The 19,150-nt window shown below is 38.7% G+C and overlaps 1 protein-coding gene across 5 annotated transcripts in view; it reads left to right on the top strand.

Annotated features, from left to right (window-relative positions):
- Positions 1 to 1,192: 1,192 nt before the first annotated feature.
- Positions 1,193 to 19,150, top strand: part of ZFC3H1 (zinc finger C3H1-type containing) — a 41,470-nt gene continuing 23,512 nt past the window's right edge. For 2 of the 5 annotated variants that reach the window (XM_015627858.2, XM_015627854.2), the window contains exons 1-12: positions 1,193 to 1,834; positions 6,165 to 6,584; positions 9,734 to 9,798; positions 10,048 to 10,246; positions 10,397 to 10,623; positions 12,184 to 12,307; positions 13,870 to 13,967; positions 14,895 to 15,098; positions 15,733 to 15,897; positions 17,467 to 17,604; positions 18,003 to 18,121; positions 18,452 to 18,598. In XM_015627858.2, coding sequence (XP_015483344.1) covers positions 1,249 to 1,834; positions 6,165 to 6,584; positions 9,734 to 9,798; positions 10,048 to 10,246; positions 10,397 to 10,623; positions 12,184 to 12,307; positions 13,870 to 13,967; positions 14,895 to 15,098; positions 15,733 to 15,897; positions 17,467 to 17,604; positions 18,003 to 18,121; positions 18,452 to 18,598 — 2,492 coding nt within the window. In that variant the 5' untranslated portion in view covers positions 1,193 to 1,248. The remainder of the gene's footprint in view (positions 1,835 to 6,164; positions 6,585 to 9,733; positions 9,799 to 10,047; positions 10,247 to 10,396; positions 10,624 to 12,183; positions 12,308 to 13,869; positions 13,968 to 14,894; positions 15,099 to 15,732; positions 15,898 to 17,466; positions 17,605 to 18,002; positions 18,122 to 18,451; positions 18,599 to 19,150) is intronic. The other 3 variants (XM_015627857.2, XM_015627856.2, XM_015627855.3) reach the window with 3 other exon arrangements.

Below are 19,150 nucleotides of genomic sequence, written 5' to 3'. Positions count from 1 at the left end.
TTTAATGGACAATTAAAGTTTTAGCCCTCTGGACCCTTTTGGAACTGCCTATAAAAAAGGATCTGGAAGAATAAAATACATTCTCTTTTGCAACTAAGCTTGAGAGTCTATGTCATCAATATTACTGCTCCTAATACAGTGCGACAAGTCACTAACGAATACCCAACAAAACACCTTAGTAATTCACTCTCAGGAAAAGCATGAAGATAAAGCCATCTTTCTCCAAATTTGAAAATGGTGGCAAATCTGCAGACAATTCGCATGCATAATTGAAAAGAATTGAGAACACTCAGGTTTCTCAGCTTTAAAAGTCAGGGTTTGTGAGTTTTACAGGAGACACCAATCTGACTTAGAAAGGTTTTATCTTAAATGAGTTTTCTTCTGCACAAGTAAATCATCACTGCTGTCCAGTCAGCAGTCTTGGTAGGATGCTGCATCCCTTAACAACCAACTAGGTAACAACAGAATGCTACTTGGAGATATGAAAATAAAACAAATGATTGAAGGTGTTTATATAGTTGTCTTACGTTCACTGATGTTCACTTGTCACTTGAATCAGTGAAGGCATTAGGGCCAATCTGAACTTCTAGGCAATTACAGGTTTGGAGAGCTTTGCAGAAACGTCCTTCTAAAAGATTTTAACTTTAGTTTAGCTACCAAGAGGGGTCTGGGGGTTAATGCCTGAACACCCGCTGCTTTCCCTTCTTTAGCAGCCTATGCACTGTTTGGAGAGAGCAGCAGGGCACGGGCCCCACCAACAGAGGACTCAGTAAAACAGTAGTCAGCACCCGCAATGAGCACCCAGGAGGCCCAAGCCCCCGCAGCCTGGACGGCGCTAAAGGGAGCTGCCACTGATCGTCCCGCGGCGGACAGCGGGGCAGTGCAGCGCAGCCCACCGCCATGCGACTCCTCACTACCCACATAGCACCGTGCCCTTCGATAAGATGGCGAACTCCTCTCTCGCCTCCTCTACCAACATGGAGGGCCGCGCGCCCATTGGCACCCGCCGCCCCGCGATAGGCTGAGGGGCCGCCTTCCCCACGCTGTGCTTTGCACGGCCTCTCCCCGAGCGGGGAACTACATTACCCAAGATGCTCCACAATAGGGGCGTTGCCCCGCCCCTCTTCTTTTCTTACGCATCGAGGTTCTGTCTCCTCCTGGGCCTGACGGATGGGGCGTGGTCTCGCGAGAGTCCGCGCGGCCTGGCTGAGAGGGTGCAGGGCGCGCCGAGACCGTTGTCGTGGGCCCATGGCGGCCGCGGAGGCGGCGACCGCGCCCGACCCTAGCGGGCTCTCCCCGAAGGAGGAAGGGGAGCTGGAGGATGGCGAGATCAGCGATGATGACAACAACGGCTTTGGGCCCTATGGCGGCGGCTCCGAGCCTGCCGGCGGCCTCGGTAGCGGCGGCAGCAGCAGCAGTAGCAGGCCGTACTCGAGGCGCCGGCCGCCCCCCGGCCTCCACGGGAGCGGCTCCATGTCCTCCCCCGGGCGGCCCTTCCCGCGCTCGCGGCACCAGCCCCCGCCCGACACGGGACACGTGCACGGCCACGGCGGCTACCGGCCTAAGGACTCGTTCCGCTCCCACCCGCCGGCGCCGCGGATGCCGCCGGGCTCACACTCCGATGCAGGCCCCCGGCTCTCCTTCTGGGAGCGCAGCCACAACGCCCTGGACCGGTTCCGCTTTCGAGGCCGGCCCTACCGGGGCGGTGGGCGCTGGGGCCGGAGCCGAGGCTGCAGCGACCGGCCTAGCAATCCTCCGGGGAGGCCGCCCGGAGGGGGAGGCGGCACCGGGTTCAGTAGCAGCCAGGGCTGGAGGGAGCCCTCTCCTCGAAAATGTATCCTTGAGACGTGAGCGGGGGCGGGGGGCCCGTGCTGCTGCTGTGGGCCTGGGTGTGGCGGTTCCGCGCTACGTGGCCGAAAGCCCTGGGAAGGGACGCGTTTCCCTCCCGCTCTGGCAGTAGGATTCACGCAACGGTAACCGAGAAGGAGGCTCCCAAGCTAATCCTGGGGCTTGGCCGGGGCAGTCGGCCCTGCTTAAGGAGAGGCTGCTGGGAAGTCGGATTACTGCCGTGACCTGGCTTGCGGCTTGGCCGATCTGTCGTGTGTAGGGAAAAAGGAAAAGCATAGCCTGAAAGGAAGCTTTTGTCGGTCGGATTCTGAGCGGCTGCTTTTGTAGCTCCAAGTGCGAATATTATGAAGTGGGGTCAGTCTTTGGTGCGGCATTTTTAATATGTATAATTAGCGTCACAATTGTGAAGCTAAAACCCTAAGCTTTACTGTATTGGGCAATGAAGGAGCTACTCTTTTTTTCATTTTCGCTTTCATCCCTTCAGAGGCTATTACACATAGGTTTAGCTTTAGTCAGTTTTAGCTAAGCTGGAGTGGATCTGCACACAAAAAATGTAGTTTATATGGGCATTCAGATGAAAGCCATACACACCATTTCTTGTAGGATGATCTCCATTGATTGCTCTTAAGATTTATTTAGGTCACTCATTACTAGAGTTCTGATATTTCATCCTTTTAGGAGCAGGAATTGTGCAGGTGGTGGGAAAAGCTTCCCTAATTTTTCTTGTTTGCCATAGGAAGTAACGTAAAGAACAGATGCTGGATGTAGCTTGGGACAGCCTGGTTGCTGGATGTAATTGCATTGTTGCCTAACTGAAAATGTAGATGATTAAAAAGACACTGAGCAAGAGAGATAGTGGTTAAATTCTATTCTCCAGAATTTGCAGTGTTTTGTTGTCCTTCATATCAACAGTCAAAGGATGTGTTTTTGCTAGACTGTGCAGGTTGATTTCTTGGATCTTGTTTCATATACAAGATTATTATTTACATAATTAATATTTTTATTTGTTTAAATGTGGACGGAATATGTAAATTAGCAATAGAGGTGCTTTTATTTGGTCTCATGTGGTAAAGTTAAAGCATTATTGAAGACTTCATTGGAGCCCTTCATTCAAGGGTTTTATCTTAAGAAGGCAGCAAGTGAAGATGGGATTTGCCCAAGGTTTCGCAGTAAGATAATTCTAATGCTGAAAATAGTTTTCAAATCTCTTTGCAGTGTTGCTCTGAGTACTGAAAGTGGTTACTTTCTGTGTAAGGTGTAATTTGCAGGGCAAATGTAAAGATTGTCCTTAACAGACCTTGCAATGTTTCTTAGTGAGACTTGTGCAGAGTCTCCTCCCTTTTAATTAAAAGAGTATTCAGGAATTAATAATTCCATTTTCAAACGAAAAATAGAAAATGAAGATGTTGAAAATGTTTTTATTCCTGGCACTTAAGATTCACTCATCTGTTGAACTATGGTGGATGGAGATTGTTCTATTACTCTTTCTCTCTAATAAGTGAATATTCAGTTGTTTATGGATCGTGTAGTTAAGGAAGGTCCATGATTTTCCCTCTCTATGAATTACTGTTGGAATTTTTCTCATGCTTGCCACCTAACACAGTCAATATTAGAGAATTCATAAATACTAAGGTACCTCCATGTTGCTAACATTAATGGAGTACTGGTGTAGTTCATTGGCATGTGACTTCAGAGGAGGCTTTCATATCAACTGGTACAAGGAAGCTTGTGGCCTCGAATTTGAAATTCCCCTTGGAAAATAAAATGTTTTAAGTGTCTGGAGTCCTGGTTTTGGCTTCTTAGTAGCTGGTACAGTGCTGTGTTTTGGCTTCAGTATTAGAATAATGTTGTTAACACACTGGTGTTTCAGTTGCTGCTGAGAAGTGCCTACACTAAGATGGACTTGTAGCATCCCATGCTCTGCTGCTGAGGAGGTGCACAAGAAGCTGGCAGTGTGCAAAACTGAGACCCAAACTTGGCCAAAGTGGTGTTGCATAGCACAGAATGTCATGCCCAGTGTATAAACTGTGGGGAGTTGGCTGAGAGCCATTGATTGCTGCTCGGGGCTGGGCTGGGCATCTCAGTCCAGGTAAGTGAGGGTAGTGAGCAGTTGTATTGTGTATCACCCTCCTTTCTTGGGCGTTATTCCACTCTCTCTTTTTGTTATCTCCCTTTTCGTTATTACTACTATTTTATTTGATTTACATTATTTAACTGTTTTTTTTTTCAACCCACTTTGTCAACCCACATTACCTTTTTCCAGGTTCTTTCTCCATCCCACCATGAAAGGGAGGGAGGAGTGGGAGTATGGGGTAATAAGTTGCTGACCAGGGATAAACCATGTCAGTCTGGTAAGACAAAGATTGTTTACTTGATTTAGGATCAAAAAACTTTGCACCAAGTTTTACAGGAATATATATGTAAGTGGAGTAAAGGACATGGTGGAACACTTAAAGAATTCTTGTTACTTTTTTGGGTGTGCTAGCTTTTAATAGTCTTTTCTCTTTCAATTCTTGGCAATGTTAATTCATTATATAGTAATTCTCCAGGAATTCTTGCATAGAGAATTGTGGAATTTGAATCTAATGGGACTTTGTTTTCGTTGAATTCTGAACTTTTTGCAGTGTGCATTTTTCTTCCATTTCTGACTCCCAGTTTCTTCTTTTTGGTTTTTGAATGGAATTTCTCTTGAGTTGGTTGAAGCACAGTTGTTTTAATATTTACATAAATACTAATATTTAAATGCCTGCCTTTCACAGCACTTCATGGAGTCTGCATTCTGTGTGTAGACCCCCCTCAAAAAAATTTCTATGTATGTGAACCACAGAATTTCTGGTTAACTCCATTGTAGGAGCTTCTAGCAATTGTATTATCCTGAGAATGGAAAACATCTCAAAGCTGTCTTGTTATCCATCTCCAGATGACTTTAGAGGCTCCCTATTGATGTATTCCCATAGCAAATAGCAGTTAGACTTACTTTTATAAATGATGGTAAGTCAATTAGCTTCAGAATTCCCTGTGACTTACGAAATTATGAACATAGTTGGCTCTTTGGAAGCAGAAATATGTTGGAAGGGAATTTTGCAAGTATGCTTATTGCATAATTTGGTGTTATACTGCGTACAGCTTTTAGTTTTTTCGGGATATTTATAGACTGTTTGTTTTTTGGGGTTTTATATAGTTTATCTTTGCTAGTTTCTGCTTTTTGTGCTGACACTTGAGAAAGCACTGTATAGCAAAACATTTCAGAACATTACAGAAGTAGCTTTTGCAGGATACATGTCGAGATTCTTCATACTAATGTTAGAACTTAACGTAGTAAAACATCCAAGTAGTCATTACTTGTTCTGAGCAGAAGACAGATACATTTTCCTCTGGATTAAGTATGTCTGCATTCAGAGGACACCTATTTTAGCTTATGGTTTTATTCTGCTTATTGCTTTAAGAGATGATTTGGTTGAAAAAGCATTCTGCATAACTGGGTATGTGAGTCAGCTGTTACCACAGTGGGGTTGATACTGTGAGTCAAATGAGTAAAACCTGACTTGGTATCCTGAAATATTTCCCCTTGAGCACGATTATTTTACAGGATCATTTTCAAGGATCAGGTTAAGGTGAGTTGAACCTCTAATAGTGACAACTTTTGTTCTGGGTAGAGATGCCTAAGAATATTCTCACTGCTTGCCTTGGACATTCATAAGCAATCTTTTCTGAGCAACCAGTGGTTCCCAGTTGTCTTGAGCATTTCTGAATGTTTTGAGTCTTTGTTAATTCTTTTTATTCCCTTCAGTTGTTCATTGATTCTTCTGTGCCTTACCTCATTTGCTGAACTTCATTTACTACAGTGTGTAATTGTGCTGTGGCCAGACTTAGTGTTGGCTAGATGTGGCATTTTATGAAGGACTAAAATGAGTGAGGAAGAATTTAATCTTTTTCAGAATGTCAGATGGGAAGTCAGTACTGGAGTTACAAACTCTGGAAGTCTGACTTTTCATGATAGAAAACCATCTCAGCGTTATAGCTGTTGTTTCCTGGAGGATGGTGTAAGAGATGGAGACTTCTCAGCAATTCACGACCTTCTTGTCATAAGTAGGGTATTTGGAATTGTTGGTTTGAGAAAATGTTTGTCAATATATAATAATGGCTACAGCTTTTGCATGCTGCTTGTGTTTAAGGATATTTTTCAAACTAGCCTTGAGGTAAAATATATGAGAACATAAGTTATGTTTGTCTTAATTTGGTCTGACAATGGTAATACTGATACTGTTTTAAGATTATGCAAGTTCTTGTCTTAAATTTCTTGACCAGTAATTCAGCTAAAACTTTTGGAAGGTCCCCATCTAGAAAGCAGAACTACTCTTCTAAAAATGAAAGCTCTGTGGAAGAAAGTTTTGAGGATCTGCTCTTGAAGTATAAGCAGATACAACTAGAACTTGAACACATTAATAAAGATGAGAGACTGGCTTTGAGCAACAGGGAAGAAAATGAGAAGCAAGATGATGAAAAAACAGTGGACACAGAGGACCAAAAAACTGTAGAAAATGACAGTATTAAAACGGACACTATAAAAGAAGTACCTCCTGAGGAGAAAAATCCGGTTATGGGCTTTCAGGCATTTGAACTGAAACCTCTTAGACAAAAACTGCCTACTCCAGCTGAGAGGAGCAGATTGAAAAAAAGCAAAGAAGGAATGAAGCAGTCCTCACAGAAATCTGAAGTAACAGAATCTGGCCAAGGTAAAGAAATACCTGTAAAATTATTTTAGTTTGCAAAGGTCTATTTACTTGCTATTATTTATTTATTATTATATATAATTATATAATTAATATATATAATTAATTATTATTGATATTATTTATTAAGTGTTGGGGAATATATTACTATGATTATAATATTAAAAGTTACAAGTTAAAGATTTAATGTAATTGAGTCTTTTGTTTTGTAATTCCTTAAATTACATAAACATGCTTGGAAGCATGTTTTTGCTCTGGATTTGTATTTTCAATAATGTGTTTTCTTAGACCAGTTGTTTAGCAGAAAGCATGAGGAGGAGGAGCAAGACTTGAAGGTTTTAATCGCTGTTCACAGCAGAAATGACTTTTCACTGGAAGTTCTATTTCTGCTTTTGTCCTGTTCTTTTCTGCAGAAGCAAAATGTGGGGTTTTTTAGCTGAAAAGAGAACATTTAGAGACCCCTTTTTCTGCATTTCATCTTTGTGTGTTTTCTTAAGTGTAAGATCAGAATCATGGAATATTGTGAGTTGGAAGGCACCCACAAGGATCATCAAGTCTTACTCTTAAAAGTTAATGTCCTATACAGGGATCAAACTCACAACCTTGGCGTTATTAACACCGTAAGATACTTTCATGAGAATTACTTTGATCGTTGTTTATATTCACCAATAGTCAAGAAATCATAGGCCACAAATGGGAAAGATTTGTAGATGAAATGCAGCCAAAGGGTAGAATAAGTGTCTTGTCAAAGATAGTCCTGGACCGCTGACTAGAGAGGGTAATTGCTTGGATGCATTAACTAGTTATGGAAAAAGAAGTGATCGTGTCCACCTGACCTGTGGTAAAAGCATTTGAGCTCACTTCTAAGTCTGCAGCAAAATAAGGCAGCTGACTTAAGCTTCCTACTCTAAGGCTTCACGTTGTTCCACTAAGTGATTGCTGTGGTTGAGGGTGGTGCTTGAGGCTATCTCTTGTCATCTGATGTTCACTAATTTGCCAGTATGTGTAAACTATCAATTTGAGTGGGAAGAGACAAACTAGTTAATGGATTGAATAAGAGTGCAGGTGTGTAATTGGCAGGAATATGAAGAAAGGTAGGACTAGAGCACTGAAAATCAGAATGATAGATGTATGACTTCAGAACAAGACAGCTCTTGTAAAGAAAACAAAAGAGAAAACTGATAATTAGTAGTCAAACCACCTCATTCTAGTGTGTTTCCCATTAATGACAAAGTTTTTTTGGTGTTCTTTAAGAGGTCATAGAGGTTTTATTGGCAGACATGAAGAAAACAAATTTTGGTGATAAAAGAAGAACTAGTAATCCGTGGGAAGAGAATATAGGAAGACAGGAGTAAAGTATCTATTTAAAAAGCAAAATCGTCTCAAAAATCCACCTTCCAAATGTAAAAGCACTGAATTTGATAATACAAGTTCATATGATAGTGAAAAATAGATGCTGTAATATGCATATTAGTAGTATTTAATTTTTGCATGATAATCAAATTTATGATACATAAATGATCGGAAAGCAGACAGATTATGTACAAATGGATGTTTATGACAATGTAAGGCAGGCTCAACATTGGAGTTAACATAGGAATTTTAACATTAGATTTATTGCAGATTCATATGTATTGAGTATATACTCTATTAATCTCCTTACTGTTGCAATACACACTGCATGTATTGGGAAATCAGGAAAATGTGATTTTCCCATTTTATTTATTTTTACATGGTGTACTGGATGTTTCTGCAGCCCTGTAAAAGTTGAAGAACTTGTCTTAAAACTCAGGAAGGGTTCAGTCTCTCTCTCAAATTAATTTGCTGTGGTTCAGCTGCTCTGACAGGCTGGACAGTATTCCCCACTTTACTTCCTGTGTTGTGCATTAGCCTGTTGTGTCTTTGTTGTCCCCTTTTGGTTTGAAAGAGCATTTGTGCTTTTATAGACTGTCCCTTCATATGCCTACATCAAAAAAAAACCTACTATTCCATCTGTCTTCCTACTTTCATCCTGTGAACTGGATATGTAATATGTATGTGAACTTCACATATTACACTAACTTTTTAATTTTTTTTCTGTAGTTCATATGTATTAGATACTACTCTTGTTTTTCTTGTATGTGCATTTTTAAAAAATGCATGCGTGTGCAAGGAGGAAGACCTTCAGCATTTTAAGTTTCATTTTTGTTTATGTATAAGGTCTTGGTGTACTTTGAACAGTGCCTTTCTGAATATAATTTTTATGAAATTCTAGGAAGAGTTAAAGCTGTACAAAATCTGAATTATTTTCCACCATTTTGAATTGTGGGAAGGAATCTTTCTTTGAAGACTAATATAGCAAAAGAACTCCAAGCTTCCCTAAATGTTTCCTTCCTTTGTCTGATGCATATAAACATATAAATGTATGGTTATATAAAAATGTGTAAGTATTTTTTGCAGCCAATTATATTACTAATTATTTGCTATAATGTATGTCACACTGCAATATGTACAGCATTATGCATACCATATGTAAAATATGGTATGTTAATATGTGTGTGTATATACATATATACACACATTATGAGAATTGGCTATGTTTTGCAAAGTGTTAAGAAAGTAATATTTTAACATCTAAATATTTAGCAGGAAAAAAATGTGCTATACTTTTAATTTCCATAGGATAACTTCTGTTTTTCTTTGGTCTGAAATGGATCAAGTATGTTCTTACTGAGGCTTTGGGCCTTTATATTTAATTCTGCAGAAGAATGACCAGTTACTCAAAATAGCAGCCAGTGAAACATGAGATGCTCAGGACAGCAGCTGATATGAGATCGTAGTATAAAACACATGACAAGAAGTCTTCCCCATGTCTGCAAATCTGTTTTTCTATGTTTCTTGAGGAAGTACATGTGAACCTTAAGACAGAGTTACTAAGAAATGACAATCTTGCCATAGCCTTATGGAGTCATGATGATTTTATCAGGCATACCAAATCTATATGAATGTTTGTTCGTATGATCTTGCATGTGCCACTGCTGTTGTTTCATACTATGTATTGGTGATACTGATAAAATACGGTTGTATAGATTAAAATTGATGTATCATTTTCATGTATCTCTGTCTCCTGAGAAACAGCTTGTTCAAAAATATGGTGTTTTTTTTCTTGGAAGGTGCAGAAGACAAAGAACAAACATCAGCACGAAAGCTTAGCAGTTCAGATGTTGCATCTGAAAAGGTAAGAAAATATTCCTCCATAGATGAGGTATGATTCCATTATAATACTCTGATGGCTTTTTCCAAATTACAGTCTAGAAACATTCTGGTCATAGGAGCTGTCAGTTTTAAATAAATTACACTTACCAGTAAAGTAGGATTTTGAGCTTTCTTTTAGTAAAAATATTGGGGAAAGATTCCAAAAGACCTTAAAGTTGTCAAATTATGTTTCTTGACTTAGTCTTGTCCTTTCTTCTGTTTTTTTCTCAAGAAGCTGCTTGATGATGAAGAGGAGATGTCTGAATTGCAACTTAGGCTTCTTGCACTTCAGTCTGCTAGTAAAAAATGGCAGCAAAAAGAACAGCAGGTGATGAAGGAAAGCAAGGAAAAATTAACAAAAACAAAAAGTGTCACACAGAAAGTCAAAGCCAGTACAAAAGCACATTCAACAAAAAAACCTAGTACTACAGGTAATAAGTTTAATGTTACTGATACAGCTGTCAATGGTGTGTGTGCCCAAAAAAAAAAAAAAGTTATGTGAGCAATGAGCCTTTAGTCACTAGGATTAGGTGGAACCAATTAGGTAGCATGGAATTAATCACATACTTTTTTATTGAAAGGCAAGCAAGCTCTGAGGAAGCCACAGACAAAGACATCAAAGAAGATTCAGCAGCAAAAGGAGCTAGACAGGCGGCAGAAAGAGGAAGACCAGAGGAAACAAGAAGAAGAGGAGGAGAGAAGAAAGAGAGAAGAAGAAATAAGAAAAATTAGGGACCTCTCAAATCAAGAAGAGCAGTACAATCGATTCATGAAGCTAGTTGGAGGAAAGAGGAGATCAAGGAGCAGGGTAACAAATCTCTTACTTGATGTTCTGGTATTACATTTAGTATTCATGAATTATTTCTGTCTTGTCCCACCTGGTTTTGTGTCACCATCCTATCTGAATCCCCCTGTTCTTGTCCCCACTTTCCCCACCCCTAGAATAATCAAAATGTAGCAATGAAAGAAAAGCTCAATATACTTTAGTGTTTAGTGTTTTAATCCCATGCTTGACAAGCATTCCCTTTGGATTTGGAAAAATCAGTTTTGTATGAGTTGTACAGTTGCAAGTTAATGGTAAAACATTTTTCTCCTAAGGACATTTTAAATGTGATCAAAGAGCAGTCTGTAATTTAACCATCAATGAAACTCCTTTGGCTTCTTTTAGATTTCAAGGTTTTCTTCACATTTTCAGACTTGTGGGTTTTTTGTTTGTTTGTTTAAGGTTGTGTATACAACCTTAGTGACTTGCTTCTTTCAGAATGTCATTGGAGGGCTTGGCTGCTTTGTAGTATTTTTTTAATGTAGTATTTAATCTATTGTGTTGAGGCAAAAGATAAGCCTAGACAAAAGATAATTTGTTTAACCTTGCATGGTGTCAAATTGATGGAGTAATAATTACTGTAGTGGTAATCATGCTATCCTTGTAGGCTGTTCTTGTTCTCTCATATTGAGATTTGCAAAGGGCACCTGAGTAGCTCGTGTCTGTCTCTTAAAACATTGGTACATTACAGAAAAAAAAGACTGTTTCTACAGCATTAATTCTTTCAGCCTGGAAGCAGTGCAGCCACTGCAGCTGGATGCTTCAAGTGCTTGGAGCTATTAATGCTGTAAGAAAAAACAGCGTCTAAGGGAATTGAGGCTCCCTGTTTGAGGTCATGTTGTAGAAGAATCACATTTATAATAATACCAAGTCGAAAATGGAGAGTAAAAATGTTTGACTGTAAACAGTAGATATTCTAGAAGCTACCAAAATGTCTTCTGTATGCCTCTTAAAGATACAAGTTAAGGAGTCTGAGAAGTCTTACTTAGTTGCTCTGTGTATTTTCAGTCCTGAAAATAGATTTGCATCCATACAATGTTAGGAGATCTTCAAACAACCTGATTTATGAGTTGACAGTCTCTGGTTTTGTCTCAGTGGGGCATGTGGCTTCTTCGACAATAAAAAGATTTTTCACCTGAGAGTTGTTTCAAGCATTCTTGGTAGTTGCATTGGTAGATTACCAGAAATGAAGCATTTAATTCACTTGCAGTTGTTCAGAAATTTACCAGATATATAATGACCAAAAAGATATTTGAAAAGTTGTTTCCATGTATCATAACACCCCCCCACCCCATCATCCTGGAAGAGATTCGGTTTTAAAACTCCTTGTCATTTTGTCTAGTTGCTACCTGCCGTGGATATGATTAAAAGGTAATACTCAGTGTCTACTTCCTGTACAATATAAGTATATTGTATTTATAAGTCAGTTAGAAGAAAATATTCTACAGGCCTTCTTCCAAAATATATTTCTCTCTCTATATTTCTATATTACTCTGAAATAATGATGTAAGACCAGCTAAATAAAATCCTTTTTTGTGTGCTTAGTCATCAGATACAGACTTGAGATGGTCTTTGGATAAGCAGTCTACAGAGAGTGCAGGAGGCATATATCAGTATGATAATTACGATGAAGTTGCTATGGATACAGACAGTGAAACTAACTCACCAGGTAAGACTTGGTTACAACTTTCTTATATTATGATTGGTAAAAATAGGTAAAATATAGGAAATAAGCCACTGTTCTAGAAAGAAAGTCTGTTTTGAGCTATCTGAATTATAGAACTAACATTATAAGGTGAGCTAATTATATTAATGTTGACTCTTTCCATCTCTGCTGTAGTGGTATTTTTAAAGTCTTCAGGGTATATTTTTCTCATTGCAGTACTGTAGGTTTTATGCTTGTATCTTCCCAATCAGCTGTGCAGGGTGTTAACTGGACAGACAGCAGCTTTGCAAAAAAAGGGCCTGTGTGTCCCAGTGGACATTGAGTGACATGCGAGTCAGCAGTGTGGCTTTGGGTAACAGATGAACCGTAGCCTGGGTTGTGGCAGTGTGACTGTTATGGGTCAGTGGCTGGAGGGGCCTGGTAATGACTGATGAGACTGCCAGTTTTCTGGTTTCACAGTATGAGTGAATTCTAGAATGAGCCTAACAAAAGACCTTTTTGAGTAAGGGAAACTGTTTCAGGCCTGTTTTTCATAAAGTTAATTGGGAGACTGGAGCACCTTGCTTACAGAAGGAGACTGAGAAAGCTGTATTTGTGTAGAGAAGGCTTAGGAAGGATTTTGCACTTGTCTTCAACTACTTAGTGGGCAGTTGCAGACAAGACAGAACCACACTTTTCAGTCAAGTGGGCAAGGAAGGACAAGTAGCAACACTTAAATTGCAACAAAACAAATTCTGCTTAGCTAGAAGATGGTCAAACACTAGAGCAGGTTTAAATGTTGTGGAACCTCCAAATACACCTGGAACTTGACAGCCTGACTTTGTGGGAGGCCTGCTTTGGGCACTTATGCTGGGGTCACATATCTTCTATAAGTCTCTTCCAGCCTAAATGGTTTATTGACTTGAGTCTGAGGTGCATTTAAGGTAGTTGGATTTCTGTGTTCCATCTCAACATGTAGAGAGTTGAGAACTTCATTAAGCATACTATACTTGATTGGCTACTTTTTTTTCTCTTGCTTTTCGTCTTCCATACTTTTTTTCTTTTTTTTTTTTTTTTCTCCCTCCTTTCTTGTCAGCCTTCCTTATGTATTCAATAAATTACTAAACCTGCTATTTTGTATCTGTAAGCTACAAAATCTCTCTTGGTAAAGCATCTCAATCTCTCTCTCATTTAATGTTTCAGAATTTTTCAGCTGTGCTTTGTCTCTGCTTCTGTCCTACTTTGTGTTGTGTTGCATTTTTGGTAGCCTGTAATCAGGCTGCTTAGATACTTTGTTTTAGAAGGTAAATTCTTGTAAATTAAATTAAATTTGAGGGCTGCATTACTTTAGTACTGGTTGGCCGTGCTTATATTTCGTATGTAAAACAGAAAAAAAAATGTAACTACTCCTTTTTGAAAGATATATACATGTAAAAAAAGGCACCGTGCTGTGTCTGGTGTTACCTTTGAAATTGGCACATTGTAAAAACATTTGTCTCTTTTCTTCAACATTAAATCAGTTGAAGTATGAGTGGTTGTTTAATAAATACCTGTCAGATATCTTACATTCAGTATTTTAATTACAGCTTCTTCCCCAGTGCAGCCTCCTTTCTTTGAGTGTCCAGTAGGGTATTTTCCACCTCCAGTACCACCCATTTCCTTGCCACTACCTCCTCCAATTCCAGTAAGTAACCTTGATAATTCTCATTTTGTATTTGATTTCTAATGCTAAAGCTAGGATTAAATTTAGATTTTGGTTTTGGTACTATACTCTTGTTTAATGATTCCCTTGAACTATCTGTTGTGGTTGGTTTTTAAAACTCTGTTTCAGCTGTCTCTTGGCTGATGCAGTTGTGGAATCAGTGTAACAATTAATCTCTGCATTGTTAGAGCTGTGCTTTTTCATACAGAAAGCAAAAACTGTCTGAAGCCCATAAGGAGAAAGAATGAATAGGAACTGTTAGTACAAGGCAACCTTGCCTCTTATCTCTAGGCTACATATATAGGTAGATAGGCTTGATCTCTGACGTGTTACCTAGAGCGGGGGAAAGGCCAAGACATATAGCTCATCAGTCATTCAAACTTTGTGCTTTTTGACTGTGTTTTCTGTCTTCTCACCTAAGAGTCCCCATGGAAATTGAATTACTGTGGAGTTTTTTTACTACCAGGTTTTTTCACTGAATGACTGTTACTCAGAAAAGCAATAGAAAGGTAGCATTTCCTCTCATGATAACTTCTGAACTTTTGACTAAGGGAAGTTGTAATTTTGTTAGCTAAGACAGTTTCATGAAACTGTTTGAAGACTTCTGGTCAACTCTGTTTCTCTGGGTAGACTACGTGTGGTTCAGATTCTCATTTACATTTAGTTTGTATGTCTCCACAGCTTCCACTGTTCAAATGTAGCTGTATTGCTTCCATTAACCTCTGTGAGAAATTACTAACTTCAGTGACAGCCTTTGACAGGGATGTAAATATAGTTTGACTGTTAATTAAACTGGTACAGTTTAGATTACTTTTAAACCATGGAATAATCTAGGTCTCAACCTCTGCTAAGTAATCATAAAGAAGTAGTAATTTTCACATTTCAAACTTGTTCTACTTCTTTTCTCAGCTTGTTCCATCTTCGAGCCATCTTTACATGGAGGGTATTCCTTGTGTTTCTCTTGAGCCACCTCCACCTCTTCCCCCTCTTCCCCCTGAAGAGCCTGAACAGCCACCAAAACCTCCGTTTGCTGATGAGGAAGAGGAGGAGGAGATGCTCTTAAGAGAAGAATTACTCAAGTCTTTAGCCAACAAGCGTGCTTTCAGAGCTGAGGTACTCTATTGTATTTTTGAATCTAAGCCTCTAGATGGCAATCTTCACTAAAATTTCAATGTGACCTCCTGTAAGTGAGGCTTACAGGAGTTTTATTCTGCATTTCTGGAAACTTAAAAAAAAAAATCAACAAGAACCACTCTGGACTTGTAAATTGCCTATTTCCTGTTATTTCTGAAGCAATTATGAAACTTCAGGGTACTGAAAATGAAGTTAGCCAAAGGAATCAAATGAATGGGGGTTTTCTGCTGGAATATGTTTATTACTTCTGAACTTTCAGTTAGAAAGACAAGTAACTTTGTTTCAGCCTTCTAGGAAAAGGAGGTTAACTGGTTGTTGTTGTTTCAGCAGTTTTTTGTTGGAGAAGCTAAGCTTGTGGTTTTGAAAGAATATATTGGTTTTGACCTTACTTAATGGGTCTTTTGCAGTTGACTTGTGAATAACTGCCCTTCTCGTGTGCCTTTTTGATATTACTGCAGAATTGCAACATTTGTCTAATACATTTCAATAGTTGCCTAAATCACATTTTCAAGTTCCAAGATGTGTATGAAACAGCCTATTTTGTACTGATTCTTTTTAATACAGCTACGTATGGTGTTTATTTTTAAGACCATATTTTGGTTCTGTTTTTTAGGAAACATCAAGTAACAGTGGTCCGCCTTCCCCTCCTGTTCCAGACAACTTGCAGCCTGTGCCTAGAAGCAATCTGTCTGCTGTCAGTATTAATACTGTGTCTCAGCCACGGGTGCAAAACACAAAGTTTGTTAGAGTACCAAGACTTCCACGAGCTGTGATCACAGTAAGGAAATACTGTTGCTTCCTAATAATAAGATTGAATTGAAACTGAGGTCAGTTTAAGTGAAGAGCAGACTTAGACTTAGGTTTTCTAGTGATACAGCACAGTAGAGTGAAGCTTCAGTTAAGCATTTGAATTATTAGTCACTTTGACAATCCATATGCTATTCTAGAAAGACTTTGAAGCGAGAATTTCTAGCTGTAGAGAGCATCAAAGTATGCCAGCATGCAGTGAACTAAGAGATTGTAAATGTAGTTCAATTATTTTCTTTTCCAGACTAGAACAGACACCATTGCCAAAACAGGGGCAGTCTTGCTCTTCCTCCTGCACCTGGCCAATTGGTGTCTCCCTTCCTTTAAAGTGGGGTCTGGAGCATCACTCCCCTTGCTGAACTTACTGAACATACTAAATTGATTGGAAAACTAACTTTTGTGGGGGAAAAAGTACTTTTCCTTCAAGGAGGAGTTGAATTTTTTCAGTGACTAGTGTGTATGTCAGAGTTAACATGTCTGTGAGTGTGGCTGGAAGAGAGTATTTGTGAAGAGAGGACCAGTGCCTTGCACCAACATAAACTGGAATTTCACCTGCCTGTTCTGTTGTGGTGAAAAAAATGATGCAGCTGGAGTACGTTTAGAAGTAGTAGATATCCCATATCTTGAGAATTGCCCAGAGTACCAAAAAGAACCAACTGTGAAAATCTGAGTATTTTTCATTTTAAAAAAATGGTGTTTTTTTTAGTGGGGTTAATGCTTAAAAGACACTTGGAGCTTGGACATGGTTCTATTCTGAGATAAAGGGTTAATGTATAACTATAATTATCCAGATCTACAGTGGGAGATCAGAAGAGCAGTCCTGGAAATGTGAAATAAATTGCTTTTTTTCCAAGCTATAACTCCAGAGCATTTGAGGTTAATCTAGATAGCCTGCTTGTTTCTGCATTTTTTTTTTTTTTTTGTGCTGGAATTGGCAGTCACCTGATCTTCAGTGAACTTTTTAAAGTTGTCTTGGCAAAAGGTGATTAATAGTGATTTCATCTATTCATTACATTCTTTTGGTGTTCTACCAATTAAACTACCTGAGCAGCTCAGTGTAAGATCAGCTAAGTACAGCTGTGGGACAAGAGACATCACAACTGTGTAGCAGAAAGATGAGGGAGTTTTAGTATGTCTGCCACGTCAATTCGGATTTGATTGGCTGTTACCTCTCAGTTAATTAAAAAAATTCCTTGCAAATGACACATGATAATTTTAATTGCAGTTAAAGTAATGAATCAAGTATAGGAGTTAGATGTTTGAGATTTGTATGCTATGACCATGGACCAATAAATATGCTGCAGATGCTTGGGAGCAGGTTGAAAACGTTGGAATACCTTTCATGTTACAATATCAGGACTGTGTAATATTACTGTCCTGTGGAGAAGTACACATGTTTATTTTTTCCTTACAATGTGGGATTGATGTGTGTGATGACAAAAGGAGTTAACCTTTTCTATTCTTGTAAGTATGTCCTCTGTTGCACCTGTGTCTCTAATTTTGTCTTCTTACTATAAAACCTTTTACATTCTCACCCCAGCTTCCAAAACACAAGTCTGTTGTGGTTACATTAAATGACTCAGATGACAGTGAGTCTGATGGAGAGCCCTCTAACTCAACTAGCAGTGTGTTTGGAGGACTAGAATCTATGATAAAAGAAGCAAGGAGAAATGTTGAGGTAAATGCTGTCAAAATTTTAATAATTTTAATTATTTTTCTTTATATATAGAATTTAAACTTTAGAATTTGATCAAGAAATACTGAATTACATCAGAAGAGAGTAAGAGTTGAGTACATTACTCCTGTCTGGACAACTACATTGTAATTAGGATTGCACAAGCTAATCAAAATTTTTTGTTGAAGATGGCATCCTGAAGATAGAACTTGTAATATATTTTGGTTTGTTTTTTTCAATTAAAATTCAGTGCATCGTGAAGCAAAAAAGTAGTGGCTTAAAAGATTTTACCTAGCCTTGAACAGCTTTAACTTAGCACTGAAATTCCTCTTAAAAATACTACTTGATAACTGTATTTTAAACTAGTGTGACTGGTACTGACTTGAGTCTAATTGTAACAGGCATCAAAAATCAAAGCCCCTCCAAAATCAGAAAAAGAGAATGATCCAATGAGAACTCCAGAGGCTCTGCCAGAAGATAAGAAAATAGAATACAGACTTCTAAAAGAAGAGATTGCCAGGTAAGCTTAGTTTAATTGTTAATGTAAAATATGTTTTATTTGTAGCCATATTAGTCTACTTTTGTAACTTGAAGGAAGATCTGAGTTTAAAAACCTTGCCATCACCTTCAGGCTTTTCTCCCATGCTGTTTTTTGGTAAGACAACATAGAGGTCTAAAGAAAATCCTTGGATTGGAACTGACTTAAAGTAACTGATTGCAATTGTGGAAAGTACTTATAACTTGAAATTGTGTCCTGCTACTCTTTTCAAAGATGTAAAAACTCTTGGGAGTACACACTAAAATGAATGTTGAAGCTTCTGAGCATCTTTGTTTATAACATTTGTTTCAGTCGTGAGAAACAGCGCTTAATTAAGTCTGATCCAGTGAAGAACAGTTCATCCCCTGCAAATTCTGATGGTGAAGTTGATGGAATTGGGAGAATAGCAGTAGTGGCCAAACAAGTCACAGAAGCAGAAGCAAAGCTGAGGAAAAATAGGTATGCATTTCACTATTGAAAGTCCTACCTTTTGCTTATGATGAAAAGAGTAAATATTTTTAAATGTTATAGCATTTAAATACCAATTAATGATATTTCCTGTTGTTTTGAACTATTCAGCCTTTAATGCTATTGCTGTTGAATAGAAATTGTGTTGTAGCTTGATCACTTTTAAGTTTAATTTGTCATACTAAGTGTTTTCAGCTGTGTTTATGTTCAGTGACTAGAATATGATTTGTGCCACCTAATTTGGCTTTTCTCTTGTGGCATGCCTCTTCTGTGTTTTTCACTCTAATTTCAAGTTATGGTTGAAGTACAAGTGCTTTGCATCCTCTTCTCAGCTTCTTTTGCTGCTTGATTATTTTTGTACCATCTTGTGAACAAATTGGTTTGTGATCAGTCATCAACTGAAGAACAATATGCCCTGCTCTCTTTATCCACACCCATCTACCTAAGTGTTTATCTTCCTTTGATGCGCAGCTTTTTGTAATATGTCTACTGTTGTGCCATAATATTACAGGTTTTAATCTGCTAATGTTTCTAAGTGCCCTA

Source organism: Parus major, chromosome 1A (assembly GCF_001522545.3).
Source record: "Parus major isolate Abel chromosome 1A, Parus_major1.1, whole genome shotgun sequence".
Classification (NCBI taxonomy): Eukaryota; Metazoa; Chordata; class Aves; order Passeriformes; family Paridae; genus Parus; species Parus major.
Note: the sequence above shows the minus strand (reverse complement) of the source record. Positions and strands in the feature narration are given on the sequence as shown.